This window comes from Melanostigma gelatinosum, assembly GCF_949748355.1.
Source record: "Melanostigma gelatinosum genome assembly, chromosome: 13".
Classification (NCBI taxonomy): Eukaryota; Metazoa; Chordata; class Actinopteri; order Perciformes; family Zoarcidae; genus Melanostigma; species Melanostigma gelatinosum.
The window spans coordinates 23,171,833-23,189,825 of record NC_136646.1 but is presented as its reverse complement, the minus strand read 5'-3'; the positions used below and the strand labels follow the sequence as shown (position 1 = coordinate 23,189,825).

The 17,993-nt window shown below is 46.2% G+C and overlaps 1 protein-coding gene across 1 annotated transcript in view; it reads left to right on the top strand.

Moving 5' to 3' along the window:
• Nucleotides 1–970: 970 nt before the first annotated feature.
• The window catches only part of cacna1ha (calcium channel, voltage-dependent, T type, alpha 1H subunit a), a gene marked incomplete at its 5' end in the record, with an annotated part of 80,408 nt that continues 63,385 nt past the window's right edge, over nt 971–17,993 (top strand). Inside the window, one exon of the mRNA XM_079281626.1 lies at nt 971–1,389. Within this exon, the coding sequence (XP_079137752.1) occupies nt 971–1,389 (419 nt within the window). The remainder of the gene's footprint in view (nt 1,390–17,993) is intronic.

Here is a 17,993-nt window from a genome sequence, read left to right as displayed (position 1 = left end):
ACACAGGTGATGGGCTCCATTTCTCCCCGGCGGTGTTTTTTTATTTCCTTTGACACCGTTTGAAATGCACTTTTCCACAGCATGCTTCACATTTCCGCTCTTTTGTCACACAATGCCTTTAGGAGAGCGAGCAACTGTCGCGAGCGTCAGATGCGCTTTCCCCCCTCACACAACGGTACAGTGGACAACAAAGCCCATTAAAAAGCCTTAAAAGAGAGAAGTCTGTTAGCTGGATTATGATGGCTAATGTTTGGCTCTTGATGTTATTCTACTTGAATATAATAATCAGGATTAGTGTGGCATTTCTTGTGTGTGTGTGTGTGTTTTTTTTTCTTCTTCTTTTTTGCGCATTCCCTGCCCACCATTGCGTGGTGTGGGCTAAAAACCTCCAGCAGACCAGACACAGAGCAGTCCATCTGTTCAATCACATAGCAACAGGGAGAGCAGGAAGAAACCAAATCCCGATTCTCATTATGTCACAATCTGATTCTGTAGCTCTGATGAGTTTAGTGCTTCATTCTGGAGACATATCTGTGTTTGTTTATCTCCTATATCATATTCGCACAATGTTTATTTGATGTTCCTCCAAAGATTCTCCTTTGATCATTTTCATTTTTGTTCTTTTTTTAAATTGAGAGAGACACAGAAAGAGGAAATGTTTGGAAATAAATGCTCCCGTGAAGCTTCAGGCGCTGCCAGGTTAGTAAGCGGATATTGATGATCTGTGTGCAGATTGATCGGACGCGAGTTCTTTAGCTGCTGAGGGATCGGCGGAGGAAACGCTGTTTATTTGGCTCATTATGGGATTTGTCTCCGATTGCTCTTTGCTAAGTTGATCTGTGCTCCGCCCTCGTCCTTCTCCGTTTCCCTGCATCTTCTGCACATGTTCTCTCCTCTGCTCCATCTCTGCACCTCTCTAACCCCTCTCCCTCTGACCTCCCCTCAGAGTGGCTCTGCCTGATGCTCTATCATGACTGATGGCGAGGGGAGAGTGCGCTTTCAGTACGCAGAGTGCCCGGAGGGGCAGGAGGAGGTGAGGCTCGCCATACCGACGCCCTACAGGAGCGATGCCCCGGGTCATGGCGTTGACCCCGGAGGAGGCCATGATGAGGAGGAGGAGGAGGTGGAGAGGAGGAGGAGGAGGAGGGGAGACGGAGCAGAATGGAGTCTCGAGGTTCAGGAGCACGAAGACCAGGAACCAGAGCTGGAGGTGGAAGTCGGGCCGACATTCGGAGTTCGCATCAGGGCTCCTATTCGGGATCCGGACTGCGTCTCCGAGGAGGAGGAGGAGCAGCAGCAGCCGTACCCGGCCCTGGCCCCCGTGGCCTTCTTCTGCTTAAAGCAAACGACGAGGCCTCGCAACTGGTGTCTGCGCCTCGTGTGTAACCCATATCCTTTCACCCTAACTCCCTCTGACGCCCGGTAAGACCAAACGTGTGTGAGTGTTGCCGAGCTTCCGCATATCCCGTCACAAAAGGTATGTCATTCCTGTGCGTCCGAGTCCAAAACATGACGCTGCAGCTTTCTAACGGCTTTCTGTAGAAACGTGCTTGTTCCTGTGAGACTGTAGAGCAGCAGCAGGCTGCACACATCTGACAGGACATTTGTCACCCGGGGGCTTGATTCTCCTTAACATGCCGTTGTTTGGACACATGAGATGAGTAATGCGACGGCACATGTTGGGGATGGTGTTGCTGCAGTTGTCTTGAGTTCGTCTTCACTGTGGGGAAAACTGAATTTTGCTGAGTTTCTCTCCCGCGCTGACTTGAGATTTGGATGTTTTTTTTATTTTGAACTTTAGCGTTCTGTGCGTTTCTGTTTGACTAAAAGATATCAGGTTCCATTCTCTTGGTGTGGCCTCAATAGGGGCCGCTGACTGGCTGCCAAATGTACATTTACATACACGTTCAAGCAACATTTGCCTTATTCATGCGGATTCCACTTCAGTGTTTATTCACGAGTCCCAACTCAGGGAATCATGATTTGTCCTGCTCATATTTAGGAAGATCTTTCCACTGATGATGTGTCCATCCAAACCTCTTAAATCATATTCAGCATTGTGTGTGGGTTTATTGTCACGTCTGTTTTGGTGAACTTTACACGAGTTTATCTGCAGTGTCGTGTTTGAGGTGCTGGTTATCGTCAGAGTTGTTTTTGGATCAAATTCAAATCTGAGTTATCCGACCTGTATGTTTGAAGTCACCCATCATTAATCACACTCTACGGATTCAATGCTATCTCTCAGGTGACACCATCCCTCTGCTTACATTGCCAGGCAGCCATTTTGTGCTAACAACCCATTCATTCCATGTGAGGATGCCAAATAGTCAAGTGAAATCAGCTTTTAGCTGCTCACGTGTGTTTGGTATCTATTATTACCCCTCAGCTCAACATCCTGCCTGGATCATTTTCATCTGTGGGATGTTTTAACATCCCACAGCAAAAAAAAAAGAACAGAATGCGCATTCCAAACCCAAGCCCCCTGAAAAAAAAGATACAGAAACTGAAGATGAACCACTGCAATATTCTTTCATTCCTGATGCGGAGAGGTGGGTGGCATGAAAACAAATTTGTGACCCGAGTTCATATTTATTTGCTAAGTGCATTCCTGTGTACCTGGAATCTAATCTGCAGGTACCGAGAGAATATAAATATGAAATTATTCAAAGCAAAGCAGACGTATTCTGTCTCCTCGTGTCTTCCCTTTGTGTGACGGTAGCCGCATGACGTTCTGGTATCTTGAGTGTGTTTTACAAACTGATGGCAGCTTGGAGATGGAAGTGTTCAGTGTCTTTTTGGGGGGGTTGGAGGTAGACGTTCACTAGATCCATATGTACTGTCGTTACGAGCTGCATGTCAACATTTCATATTCAGACAGGAAGCTGTGACGCAGGCCGGCGGTCTGCCTGAACGGGCCGGGGAGCGTTTAGCCGACTCTCCTTCGTGACCCGTGGAGAGGAAAGCCATGTCACGCTCTCCTGCAGAACAGAGGTACTTCTAATATGTTCGATTCAAATATCGAATGTAGGATATAGAACGAGCAGCTAAGTTGGTTCGAGAATACTTTAAGGCGGATTGGATTGGCAGACCTGCGCGGGCATTTTGGAAATCATACAAATGCACATCGTGTTGGCTGTTTTTAAATGAATACAGCAGAAAGTGGCAGAGACTCTTGCCAAGTCTGTTTCCTCTTGCATGCAGGAGCCTTCATACACACAAGAACCCAATGTGATTGAGGTATTTCAAAGCAAAGACGGTGAATACGAGCTTCTTTTCACATGTTTTATTTGAGCTTGTGCCAGAGAAGAGAAGTAGAAAATGAAGGTGTGAATGTTGCATTGGGTTCTGTCTGTAGCAGGGCCGGTGCTGCAGGGCCGGTGCTGCAGGGCCGGTGCTGCAGGGCCGGTGCTGCAGGGCCGGTGCTGCAGGGCCGGTGCTGCAGGGCCTGCTGAGGTAGATCCCCACCATGAAGCAGATGCTCCTGTGTTCAGCACATGTGCTTTTTATTCTTTTTTTTCTGGTCGATGGCAGAAGACGCGTCTGTTGTTTGGCGACGCGAGGACTGTTTGTACCGAGACGGCACGGCTAATGACTGAGACGCGCGCCGTCACATGCGCGCCGCTGCATTATAACGAGTTGTTTAAAACTGGAACAGGGTTATGTCATAGGAGCGGATCTCACCGGACAGCACTCTCTGTGTGTGTGTGTGTGTGTGTGCAGGACCCACTGTGTAAGCATTGCAGAGTTGGTGGTCCACAGTGGGCTGTGTAAATATTATTCGCAGCATAAATGCTCTGCCACTCAAGCACACAAAGGCACGCACACAATGGTTTAAGAGTGACTCTGGAGTCAAAGCCGTACCTTATCTGACTGCTGGATGTCAGTGATCAAACTGCTGTGAACCAAACTCTGTTGAATAAAATCCACATTCCGAACAATGTAATCTGTATTTGAGAAGCTGCTGATCACATGGGAGGATAAAATGAAGTCAACAGTTGCTCACGTTCACCAGAATAGCATTTCAGCCAGCAGCGTTCCTCGTCCGTCATGTTTACTCTGCTCATCATGAATCAGCTGACCTGCTCTCTTGCCTGCTCAACAGCATCATAGGATGCACAGCATAATAATGCAATTACAGCAGCGAGCTATTGATTCATTTTATTTCCTGCTTTACTCGTTCCGCCGTGCGATACAATGGAAACGATTTTATTTTTGGCTTTCACTTTAAACAAGACAAAGAAAGATGGCCACTTTCGAATATTTTGAACAAGGAAGTGTTCGTTGAGGTGCTTTGCTGTCGACGCGTTCAAGCTTTTAGTGTCAGCTGCTGAATAACAATCATTCTGTAGTGCTGGAGGCATCTTTGCATAAGTGCTTTTTATTTTGCGCTGTCAAATATCATTTATGAGTGCTTTTTTTTGTTGCATTTGACACATAATTTAACAAAACACAAAGAGGCAGAGGATGAGTGACAGAAACATAACACGGAGTACTTGATTGATGGACATAACTTTGATAATTGATTCATCGTTTTATGCTAAAAAAGAAGTGGACGTCGTCACAGTGACATCACCCACTGGTTTGCGGACTGCCGTTCTGAAGCCTTGAGTTTGTCATTTTAGCCGTCGCCATCTTGTTCTTTCATTGGAACCAGAAGTGACACAAGAGGGTGGAGCATTTTTAGGCAACCAAAATGTTCCTTTGAACTTTCCTGAAGTGCAAACACTCTGTGAAAGGGTTGAAGTTGTGAGACGGACAACGCTGGTGTAGCGACCTGTCAATCACAGTGTCAATTACATGTAGCCAATCTGACAGTGGTGTTTCACCAAAGTGGCAAAAACATGATAAATGTTGCTGTTTTGCATATAATCCACACTGTAAACAGTGTCATTTTGCTTTTGACAGAAGCCATTTCACTGAATGGTGCACATTGTTTTACATATGTTTTACATGTATTACAGATGTCCACCAGTAAAATAAGCAACTCAGTCATTTTACTGTTAGTTTAAACTCCTTGGTCTCTTTGTTCGGTACTATATAATCTAATACAATCCACTACAACAGCTCAGATATCAATGTTTACTTTTTGTAAAAAACTTTCACAGAGGTGTTGATTCAACTATGTGTTTATTATTGACGTTGAAGATTGCAGTGCTGTACATGCATGCATCTATGCATGAAGCCATTCATTCACACATCGACACACACTTACAGAGTCAAACACATATTCATATCCTTTAATCCAGACCTTATTTCACTTTAAATGAGAAGAACAGTTGTTTATGTATTTCTATGTATTATTTATAATCCATCCAGTTGAATTTGAAAACTGAGAGTAATAATTTGTTGAAATATAATTGATGTGTACTTTATTTGATTTGACAGTTGTTGACTACACAGAGACGTTGTTACTACTATTAGGCTTCTTGAATATATTTACATATATATGGCAGTAAATAGCGCGAGCTAGATATTATTGTAATGTTTCGGATCTTTGCCCGAGGAGATTTTCTCGATCTGGACCTTTTGGAATTTTAGTTGAATACCCCTGCTCTAAATGGACCATCATGTACTAAATGAACATCATGCTGTATTGAAGAAGACTTGAAACGAGAGACTGAGACCATAAACTCATGTTTACAATGTTTACTGAGGTAATAAATCAAGAGAGAAGTAGAGTCATCTTCTCATAGACTTCTATACAACCAGAGGAGTCGCCCCCTGGTGGACACTAGAGAGAATGCAGCTTTAACACACTTCAGCACTTTTAACAACCAGAGGCTGCCGCCTGGTTTTGAACTGCTGTTTCGACAAATCAAACAATTTGGCTCTGCGAACTTGTGACGGGGATATTTCATTATTTCTTCGGCAGATTAATTGATACTTAGATATTGTTAGTTTACATCTGAAGTCTACTGAAAAGACCAATGGCTGCTCGTTTGGCAGCAACGCAAAGCAACTAGAAGTCTGCGTGGTCCTTGCAGAGTATCCCAAGAAGGAAGCTATCCAGTAGATAATAAAGTGAGGTCAATTACACCTGCATCGACTTTAACGGTGGCAACACGTGTGACTGTCACAGGGCTGAACGTTTGGGAGCGGCTACGATACGTTAACAAGCCGATTCAGGCTGATTAGACGAGCTTCTGGGGGCCAGACGAGGTTAATCCATTACAGATGAGTGGATTCATCATGCTATCTGTCTCCATTAGTCATCCTATACTCTAAACACGTTGTGAGGGCCTCTTGCACTTCCTTCATAAATGAATACAGATGAGGCTGTGCGAAGACACACACACACACACGCACACAACAACCTGTTGTGTTGGCTTGTTAGCTAAAGATCAGAGGCATATATTCATGATAACATCATGATTCTTATTGTATTTACCTCTTTTTTTAAGCAGGAAGATGAAGCGCTGGTTAAAGGCACGCCATTTCTCTGTCCGTCTGAGGTCTTTGGCGCATTGAACCAGCTTCTATGAAATTGGAGGCAGATTTAAAGCCGTCTGAGACGGAGGACGACCTATCCAGGTTAAGATCTCTAGCATCCCCGAGTCTCATTCAAATGTAGCCTGGACACGTGTTCAGGATGATACGAGTCCACTTCCTCTAACTCCCACAGTGATGTCATTTCAAAGGTCTCGTTCTCCGTGTTTATGTCTGAAAATGACTTCATCGCTGCAGCGTGACAGGCAAAGAGAGTTGGCCTTGAATTCAGCAGGTAGTCAATTCTCCAACTGCCACTCAGACAAGCATCCTGAGGCGTGTGTGTGTGTGTGTGTGTGTGTGTGTGTGTGTGTAAACGCACACAGTGTCTTTCTCCGCCACTTTCAGTACTCGTCTCGCTGTATTTCTATGGAGCGGTGCGTCTGTGTGTGTGTGTGTGTGTGTGTGTGTGGTGACTCATTATATTTGGCCTGTGCTCATGATAACAGCAGATTGGGGGTTAGGAGGTGTGTATCACAGCAGAGACGGAGGGATCCTGTCTCTCTGACGTGTAAAGTCCTGGCCCACCCTGCACAGTCCTCACAATGTGTGTGTGTGTGTGTGTGTGTGGGCAGTGCTTGTATAGTGAGTCTAACTCTGTGTTGCATTCTGTAATGGATAAGGGGCAAACTTCCATTTTAGCACTTTGTTTTGAAAATAATTCAGAACACCAACAGTACTCGTGTTGCAAGCTACTCAGCTCAGAGAAAGAGAGAAATCATACTTGTTCGTTTACTTGCTTTCAGTGTAAACCTGAAGGAAATCAAAGCGTCGAGTATCTGTAACTTCACAGGAAAATTCCACAACTCAAAGAGGAAGTGATGCTAGTGGAAGCGCAACACATAGAATTCAGTGTTATAAAATAAAAGTGCTAAACTTCTTAAGACAAAACAGAGTAGAAATGTTACATTTGAAGTAGAACACTTGAAAGTGTTTTTCTTGTTACACCTGTTTTGTGTGTGTTACCTTTAATGAATGCCGGTGTCATATCGGCAGTATTACAGTCACATTTCTAATGATTTCCAGCCCTAAGTGGATTGTTGTTGCTGCTGTTCATGAATGTATTATGTAGCCAAACATAATAAGTACACAGATTACATTTCACTGCCCTCCAGGTGTTTATTAGTGTTCATGTGCGTGCGTGCGTTTTTGTGTCGGTTTGTGTGTGTGTGTGTGACTGTGGATGGGCAGGCATATGTGTGCCCGAGATGTTGAGGTGTGTGTGTGTGTGTGTGTGTGTCGTGGGATTACTTCCAGTACAGTAGGATCTTTGTTGATCCCCAGGCTCGTTGTTTACGGACTGATTTCGCAAAATGATCTGGAACTAATAGCTCTGACTTCCACGTGTGTAAGCGCAGGGTGTGCACGTGGAGTGTGTATGTGTGTATTCAATGGTACATGTGTGTTTGTGTGTGGGCCTTCACACACACCCCCACACACACCATGTGTTTAGGCAGTGACCCTCTCCTGCCTCAGGCTCTGAGTGGCTTACTCCACAAAGCTCTCCAGAGAGTGTGTGTGTGTGTGTGTGTGTGTGTGTGTGTGTGTGTGTGTGTGTGTGTGTGTGTGTGTGTGTGTGTGTGTGTGTGTGTGTGTGTCGGACGGGTGATAGCTGGTGAGAAATTATCGTTGATCATCGCTTATCAATTTCATGCTGAGAGTTACATGAGAACACTGATACGACTCACGGTACGGTAAGTATTCAGCTAGCAGCCGGTTAGCTTAGCATAAAGACTAGACAGAGCTACAGCTAGCCTGTCAGAGAGTAACAGAATCTACCTCCAGCGCCTCTAACGCTCAGTAATTAACACGTTATACCATTTGTTTAACCGTACCACAACTCTGTTATACTATGACAGTGTTATGAGGGATTACTTGCAGTTTTCTTCACGACAACGTGAAGGGTTAGTTACTGAGTTTTGAATGCCTTCACACACCAGAGGTGTGACAATTAAGCGACCAGTAATGTGAAATACTGCTGTAAATGTTCTGCACAAGAAGACAACATCAGTGGCTTTCACAGAGCTCTCTGTCAGCCACCCAGGTGGCGGTTCATCAGAGCGTACGGATGAGTCTTGTGTCAAAGGTTAAAGATCGATCCGAGTCCAGCTGGTGTTCAGGGCCAGAGGGTTAATCTGTCAAAGAGATCCTGAACATCCCTCTGCACTCTTAAAAACATCATGTCTGCTCAGGGGTTTTTATGATTGTTCATCATGTTGTGAAATACCTTCAGGATACACACGTTTCACCTGTTAAAGCTCTTCATTGCCGACACAGTCCTTGTCGCTGAGAGCTGCCGACAGACACGAGCCACCTGCCAGTGTCCTGATGCTGTCAGACAGTCCAAGAACAGCTGCTTAGCCTTCTCACGGTGTGTAACTGCTTCTGCCATTGATTCCGGTGTTTAGTATTCAGCACAAAGAGCAGTGAGGGCAGGTGGGAACTGATATATAGTTCCCTCCTATCTCATCTCTATCTGCCCCGTCTGTCTTTTCCCCCCAGAGAGCTGTCACTCAAGTCACTGTCTGGCGCTCCTTTTGCTGCGGGAGGGCTCTTTGGATGCTGTTGCCATGGCGACGCATGGTGTTGACGGCCTAGAAGTGCATTCTGTGTTTCTCGCGGATCAACCCGCCATCCAAACAAATGCTGCTGTGTCACTCCCATCATGGAGATCCACACAGGAAGAGAAAAATGATGACGGGAAACCTGTGTGTGTGTGTGTGTGTGTGTGTGTGTGTGTGTGTGTGTGTGTGTGTGTGTGTGTGTGTGTGTGTGTGTGTGTGTGTGTGAGAGAGAGGGTACACGAGGAAGAGAATTTAGGAGAAAGAGAGACAAAGATGGATGGATGACACTGAAGAAGAAGAAGAAAAAAGAGAAGTCTGGGATAGAAAACAGACGGGTGAGGTCAAAGAGAGAGGTGAGGAAGTGGGAGAGCATGATGTTGGAACAAAGGTGGGAGTTAAGAAAAGAAAGAAAGTCGAGAGCAGAAAATGGATGAAAGGGATAAAAGACATAAAAGAGGAAGATGAAAGAGCAGCAACGAGACGGACAAGAACACGTGAAAAAGGACAGAAATTGGTCATTTGAATCCAATCTGTTCTGCACGGCGAGCGTGTACTTTACAGCCGTGTGTGTGTACTTTACAACCGTGTGTGTGTACTTTACAGCCGTGTGTGTTTACTTTACAGCCGTGTGTGTGTACTTTACAGCCGTGTGTGTTTACTTTACAGCCGTGTGTGTGTACTTTACAGCCGTGTGTGTGTACTTTACAGCCGTGTGTGTGTACTTTACAGCCGTGTGTGTGTACTTTACAGCCGTGTGTGTGTACTTTACAGCCGTGTGTGTGTACTTTACAGCCGTGTGTGTGTACTTTACAGCCGTGTGTGTGTACTTTACAGCCGTGTGTGTGTACTTTTGCTCTCGTCTGACAGTTGGACGCAGCGTTCAGCCAATCACGCGAGTGTGTGAGTGATGAGCAGCTTCCTCTCCGCCCTCTCCTGCTCTATTGTACCTCTTTTTATTGTCTTTCTCTGTTGATGGTTTCCGCAGTGAAGATGTAGCTGCTCACTTGTCCCCAAGATACAACTACTCCCTCAACCTCCCCCGTCCCCGGTTCAGCTTCTGCTGAATAATGAGCTCTTTCTTTGCTGCACTTTCCTTCTCCAGTCTTTCCTTTGTCTTTTTCGGATGCTTTTGTTTTTGCTGCTCTATTGGAGGAAGGGATCAGTAAAGCATGTTTTTTTTTCAGTGTACTGCAGTGTGAAATACACACACACACACACACACACTGATGCTCAAGGGTTCTTTTTTGATAATGAGACCACTTGGTGGAATAAACTGTTCGGTGTTTCTTTCGCTCTCATCGTCCCTCTCAGTGTCTCAGCGTGTAACTTGGATTGAATCCCAGGCTGTGTTGATTTGTGTGTGTGTGTGTGTGTGTGTGTGTGTGTGTGTGTGTGTGTGTGTGTGTGTGTGTGTGTGTGTGTGTGTGTGTGTGTGTGTGTGTGTGTGTGTGTGTGTGTGTGTGTGTGTGTGTGTGTGTGCGCGCGCGATGTTCCGGCGGTCAAGGGGTTGGTCTGCAGGGGAATAGAGCTCAATAAAAGTGGATTTATTCTGGCTTACGGTTATAAAATAGGAGGTGGAAAGACGAGAGAGTCAGCAGGTGTAATTGAAAGACTGAGCTGCCACTGATTCAGAGGGACCGCCGGACCCCACGGTGCGTCTCCAAACAACACGCCGACACACACGCACTCCCACACACCTGAAAGGAATCCTCCAGACGTGAGAAATAACCCGAAGAGGTGATAATGTATTTCTTTTTCTGGAGGAGGAGCTGGGGGGGGGGGGGGCAGCGCTGGCTCCCCAGGGACCCTGCGTCGTGCGGGGGTTGGGTATCGTCACTGGACCCTCGCGGTGGAACTCCTGCTCTTCGTCCCGTCTTCAGCGGGGTGCTTAGTATTCAGTTGTGCTTTTAGGTCGTATTGCCTTGTTGCTCTGGCTGTTTAGTTACTGCACTGCTGTTCCTAATGAGCTTTGTTTTTGTGTTGTTGTTGATGTGTGTGTGTGTGCGTGAGTTTGTACTGAATGTGTGTCTGCGTCTTCCTGCTGTTCTGAGCCGTTTCTCCACAGTCAAGCTCCACATGAATTACCCAGCAGCCCTCGTCTTGCTGCTGATCACATTACTGTCTGACAGATGGTTGGACTGACAGAACGTCAGAGAGAGGGAGAGAGAGGGAGAGAGGGAGCGAGAGAGAGGGAGAGAGAGAGAGAGAGAGACCATTTGTAATGGCCTACTTTGTGTGGACACAGCGTTTCGTTTCAACAATATTTCGGTGGCAACGAAAAGAATTGCTCACCCCCATCTGCATTATGACAGACGCACATTATTTTCTGCAGACAGACACACACACACACACACACACACACACACACACATGTTTTGCAACTGTGATGATCAAACCAGCTTGTAAACGAGGTCTTATGGATATAAGGAAGCGGGTGGGAGTGCATGCATGGATGCACTCGTGTGTGTGTGAGAGCGTCTTATTATGAAAGAGTAATGCAGAGATGGATGGATGGATGAATAAATAAAAGATCTGGGAAACCCATCAGCATCTAGCACCAGGTTGTCATGGCAATGCCAGCAGCACAGCAGTGTGTGTGTGTGTGTCTGTGTGTCTGTGTGTGTTTGTGTGAGTGAGATAGAGATTGTATCACTGCAATGTTTTAGCATGTACTACATGTAACTTTGTCTCAGGCCTCCTTTAATATGAACAAAGAACGGACATTTTTCTTCCGGTTTACGTCTCCGCTGCAGAGCAAAGAAAGGGAATATCAAACAAGAAGAAACGTACTGAGTGGAAGCATCTGTTTGGCTTTGCAGAGATTAATAAATGAGTAAAAAGTAAAAGTGAGCTTGATTGATTTGAGGCTGCTTCTTGTAGGTGTGGCTCTACGCCTGTTGGGTGCCCACCTTTGAGCGAGAGTGTGTGTGTGTGTGTGTAAGTACGAAAGATGCTTTTACAGCGGCAGTATAATGGATATTGCGTGATACTCGACTGCATCTCCGTAGAGACCTGACAACTGCAGCCTCTCCTCTCTGGTTCTCTTCCTCTCTCTGACCTCTGCAGCTCGTGTCTCTGCTTTGTCTGCAAAATGGACCTGTATGCACTGGATTAGGTGTGTGTGTGTGTGTGTGTGTGTGTGTGTGTGTGTGTGTGTGTGTGTGTGTGTGTGAGAGAGACAGAGACAGACATACACAGTGTGCATAGGTGTAGTGTGATGAATAAGAGTCACAGCAACCTAGTTCTCCAGGAGAGCGGTGATTGAAGGTTGATGGTGAAAAAAAGTGTATTAAAGTGCACGTGCAAAGTTGAATGAAAGCGGCTTCAAACAGCGCAAATGTATGTTACAAATTGTGTGTGTGTGTGTGTGAGAGAGAGAGACAGAGAGGACGAGAGTGGGCGAGAGAGGAAGAGAAGTCTAGGACTGTGGGATTCTCTCAGCGAAGAGGCTCTTACTAGAAAGTCTACCTGGTTACTAGGCAACAGAATGGCACTGCTGCACATTGGAGCATTTGGGAGGGAGGGGGGGTTGATCTACAAAGTGTGTGTGCGTGTGTGTGTGTGCGTGTGTTCATGGTCGAGTGCTGAGTCAATAACTATTATTTACGAGTATTTTATAGAAAGGGTGGCTTTGGTTAACGAGAGGGGATACGGAGTAAATTAAGTGTGTGTGTGTGTGTGTCCCAATATGGCTGTGTGTTTTCCTGTATTTAAAAGCACACCGCAGCTCTTGCCTAATGCTGCGTTCACACCGGTCGCGTTGATTTTTTTGACGCACTGCAAAATCGCGTCCAACGCGCCGCCGGTCGTGTTCACACCAAACGCCGCAAAATCTCGTAGCGCCGGAGAGGGGGCGTGGTTTATCGTCCTGGAAGCCGTTCACCTGGCCGCCATTTCTGTCCGCTGTCAACCGTGAAAGGAATAAGGACAATTGCTGCTTTGTACGTGTTGTGGAGGTCCCTTAAACGTCGGAATGCCAAACGCCGTCATGTCTGGTTCATAATATTGTTCAGAGGAGCTCCGTGGATTGTATCGAGCTGTATTCACTGTGTAGCAAGCCACCGGTCGCTGTTTACTACAGCTGTAGGAACACAACATGAACTGATTTGGCTGTGATTCAACGGCAATAAACCGACAAAAAGGGACTCCGAAATAACTACGTAATGATGCCGATTTGTACTTGTCTTCTCCGACAAAAAGGGACTCCGAAATAACTACATAATGATGCCGATTTGTAGGTTACTGGTCTTCTCAATGGAGCGCTGATGGATCGGTGCTAGGCTATGCTAACATCGTAGCAGCTCCACCAGCACTCAATAACGTCACGTAGACGTAAATACGGCAGCGTCTATTCATTGTTTGTACCGTATGGTTTACACACACACATGTATACACATAGTTTGGTCCGGTCTCTGTTGATATGAGGTATCGTAGAGCTCTGGGTGAACACAGACGGCTACAGGATTTATTTCCTGATTCAACAACGGCAGGAAGCCAGTGATGACAGGGGGAGCAACTCAACGCTGATAGGCTATCGCGCCACAGGTCTTTACCATTTACCTAAAGCCGATGCAGAAGAGTCTTGAAACCTGCATTCTCTCTAATGTCCACCAGGGGGCGACTCCTCTGGTTGTATAGAAGTCTATGAGAAAATGACTCTACTTCTCTCTTGATTTATTCCCTCAGTAAACATTGTAAACATGAGTTTATGTCTCAACCTCTAGTTTCAAGTCTTCTTCAATACAGCATGATGTTCATTTAGTACATTATGGTCCATTTAGAGTCAAACAGACAATAAAGCAGGGGATGCTTTAGGGCGGGGCTACTGTGATTGACAGGTGGCTGCCGCTACCAGAGCTGTATACGGCGTCTCTAGTCACTCCTCCGCAGTCCTAATCTGGTCACTTCCGTTCTCTGGTTGTAAAAATGAAAGATGGCGACGGCCAAATTGCCGAACTCGAGGCTTCATAACGGCAGACTACGTCCACTTCTTACATACAGTCTGTGATTAATATAGATACATGGGTAAATATAGATATTCAGCAGTGACAGGCGTAGAGCCAATAAAAGCTTTTAATCTGTAAAATTCTTAATTGTGAATTATAAATGGTGGGACTATTTATTGGATTGTGATAGTGAGGAAAGGGGGCGAGAGGGGACGACATGCAGCAAAGAGCTGTGGGTTGAATTTGACCCCCAGCCACAGCGGTAAGGATAATAACATAATATAATATAATATAATGGGCCCCGACTTTACCGGGTTGAGCTACAAGTGGATTCATAGGGAGAGGTCTCGGACATCGTTTACGTCATGTTTGAACTTAAGTTTAGTGTCAGTGCAGGTCATCGTCAGTCGGGTTGCATGTGGACATTTATAATTCAGTAGACATCTGCTCTGGAGCTAATCCGTGACGTGATGCTTTCAGCGAAGCACTGAGGGGAAAGGGGCGGGAAAGGGGCGGGGCCGGGGAGCAGTTCATTCAACACCCGCAGTATGAAAGTGTGATCTGTTGTGAACCAGGTACCCGTTAAACCAAAAACAAATAAACTGTCGTCCCTGTAAAGGATCTACTGTTCTCTGATCAAACTTCGTATTGTTTGTCTGAACTCATAAAGGTTACACACACTCGCAGGCAGTGGGTCAACGCACACAGATTCATCTTCCTCGGACAGCTCGGATATAATCATTGATGGTGTCTTGGAGGAGAGGCAGCCTTATTGAAAAACATTTCTTATTTGCTGCTGCGTGCGTGTGTGTGTGTGTGTGTGTGTGTGTGTGTGTGTGTGTGTGTGTGTGTGTGTGTGTGTGTGTGTGTGTGTGTGTGTGTGTGTGTGTGTGTGTGTGTGTGTGTGTGTGTGTGTGTGTGTGTGTGTGTGTGACTGCTGTTTAATGTCCATTCGGCTGTAATGAAGGAACGCTGCTCTCACCGGTCCCCTCTCTGCTTTCTAATAGGCCTCTATGATCACAGTTCAAAACACACACGGAGGCTGCACCACACACACTGCAGCTTCCACACGCATTAACACACACACACACACACACACACACACACACACACACACACACACACCCACACACACCTGTGTGAGATGAAAGGGCATCATGAAGCAGCTGAAGTACAGGAGGTCTGGTGTGTGTTATACAGCCTTTAATTGTTTTTAAATCTCCTTTTCTTTTGCCTTATGTTTTGATGCTTTTAATGGTTTTATGTGAAGCACTTTGAATTACCTTGTTGTTGAAATGTGCTATACAAATAAACTTGCCTTGCCTTGAGTTAAGCTGAAGTGGCTTTATAATGGTGCAGTTATATACTTGTCTAGAAAAGGAAAGAGCCGCACGTCACAGAACAAACCGCCGTTGCTCTGAATATCGAGCCAACATTGAGCCGAGAGCGCATAACGCTGCAGCTCTGACAACAAGGGAACAGTTCAATGCATCGAAGCTCTTCCCAAACATATGTGTGTGTGTTTCAATGAGTCATCGTAGCGGTTAAACGAAGACAATCATCCTCTAATAAAACAACAAAAAGCTCTTCTGTTGTGATTGTGCTCGTCTTCTTCATCTCTGTGTGCATTTACATATCTGTGTTTACACAGTTCCACTGCACAACACCCATGAATATAATTGTCTCACTTGGCGACGCTTTAATTGTGCAGCGAAAAACAAAAATGTAATAAAGGGGAAACATGATTTCTAAATCAAATCCTACGCAGAAAGGTGGACTTGAGAGGTTCTTGGCTGAAAAGCAGAATGCGCAAAATCTGCTTCGATGTAGTTTAATAACCATCTAAAAATACCTGCGTGGAGGAGAGTTTGTCTGCATCTGCACTCTGCGCATGTATAGATTATGAATGTAGCCGCGTAATCACTTCTGTATTCACCGCGACCGCTCTGTTCTGTGATAAATGTTCAGGTCAGAGGTCCCCGACGTATGAAGGAAGACCTGGGGAACAGCATCAGCTCTAAAGACCCAGCGGGAAGCCAAGTGGGAAATGAAGCTGTCACACAAACCTGACTTGCTCTTTGATTCATTTCAGTACCTTTTCCCCTCTTTGTTCAAACATACGGCTCTCTTTCTCCCGCTGTAATGACCTCGTTCCCTGCTGGGGATCAATGCAGTTACTGTAGCACTTCATCACTTCAGGTTTCAAATCAGCCACGCATGTGGTGAATATCAGGATTCTGCTGTGAAATCCTCCTTCCGGTGTACAGGAGCAGTGAGAGGAACGCTGCTGGATTCAGAGCTGGAGACAAAATCACTCTGACGTGGAAGTGGTGCGGTTGCAAAGCACCCCGTGTACCCAGGAAGTGCCACCATCAACAGCGTAACAGGGCAACGACTGAAATAAGCCATGAGGTTGTTTTGCGTTCTCTCTGACAGAGTGAGGCAGAGCGTAGAAACACTGCCTCCAGAGGTAAACGTCGCCGGCTTGCAGACATCTAATTGGGCAACGGCATCATCTGTTTCCCTACCAGCCAGTTAAGGGGCACAGTGGACAGACTGAAGTGCCCAACATTCTGCTACATCGTTCCGACGGCTTCACCTGCAATTAACCCGGCAAGGAGAGCGAGTTGTTCTCAACAATACCCAAATAAAGATGCAATTAAGAAGCATCAGTCGTTCCGCTGTGTTGTAACTGTGTGTGTGTGTTCATGCATAATGCAGCAGGAGGACAGGTGTCACGAGCCTGTGCGGTAGCTGGCATTTGTGTCGCCGTGTGTGTGTGTGTGTGTGTGTGTGCCAAAGCCCAGTGCAGGCAGAGGAGTGCTAACAGGAGCGTGTGTGACAGACCTCCCACGCACCCGGCTCTGGTCTGTTCTGGTCTGCGGCCTTGTGTCGGCATGGCGATGGACCCTCCTTTGGCGAGCTGAGCGCCAGAGACTTAACGAGATGCTGGTGCTAACGAACAGATCAGAGAGCAGCCCACTGTGTGTGTGTGTGTGTGTGTGTGTGTGTGTGTGTGTGTGTGTGTGTGTGTGTGTGTGTGTGTGTGTGTGTGTGAGAGAGAGGCAGGGTGCGTGTCTGATAGGAGCGTCATCTGTCAGCCCGGCGAATGACAGCGAAACCGAAGTCCATATCGGCCTGTTATCCTTCACTACATCAGCCGTTGATGCAGAGAATCTTTAATTGGAAAGTAAACTAAATGCAAACCCAACAAAACATACCTCAATGCCACCATCGCTGCGTGTTATTCCTGTGGGGTCCTTTCACAGCAGGGACCCGGAATCGAGGACGCCAAAGTCCAGTTTGTTTGATTAGTGCACGGTTCGTGGTTGCGTGACCACCTGATCATTGTAATGATCATTCATGAACTGTAATTATTTCTGAATGGTCCTGAAAGGTGCTCGTGGAATCGCTTTTTACACCGTGGTCGAGCCCAGAACATGGTATAACAACCATAATATGAATGTAGTGCTGATGCATGTTGGGTAATTATAGCTGGTTCCTTGGTGGGAGAATAGATTTGTTAAGTTGAAAGGACCTCTTGTGTCTGCTCCCTCTATGTGATTATCAGCGGGAAAGCAGAGAACGGTCAGGTGGTGTTTCATCTTTCAATCCGCCCTGATTGTCCCTTTTACCGGTTACCACGACAAACTGCGGCCGATCAAGATCTACTGTAGCCTACTAACGCTGAGACGCCACCTTTGGCCTGCTCTCTGCAAGCTCAGCCAAAGAGTGTTTGTGCAGCACAGCTGCGAGTCAACTGAGTATTTTTCTTGTCGTCCAACAACAACAGAACACAACTCGTCTCCAGAGAAATGATTGCATCGCGTCAATTTCCGTCAGGAAGCTGAACCTGATTGGATTCGATCAGGGATTTGAGGGGCTTGGGATTTGATTCAATGCTATCGAGCCGTGCTAACTTAGTCTGCGCTAACGCTGAACACCTGCTGTAGATACCGCACTGGAACTTGGGGCGGCGTCTAATGGCAGTACAAAT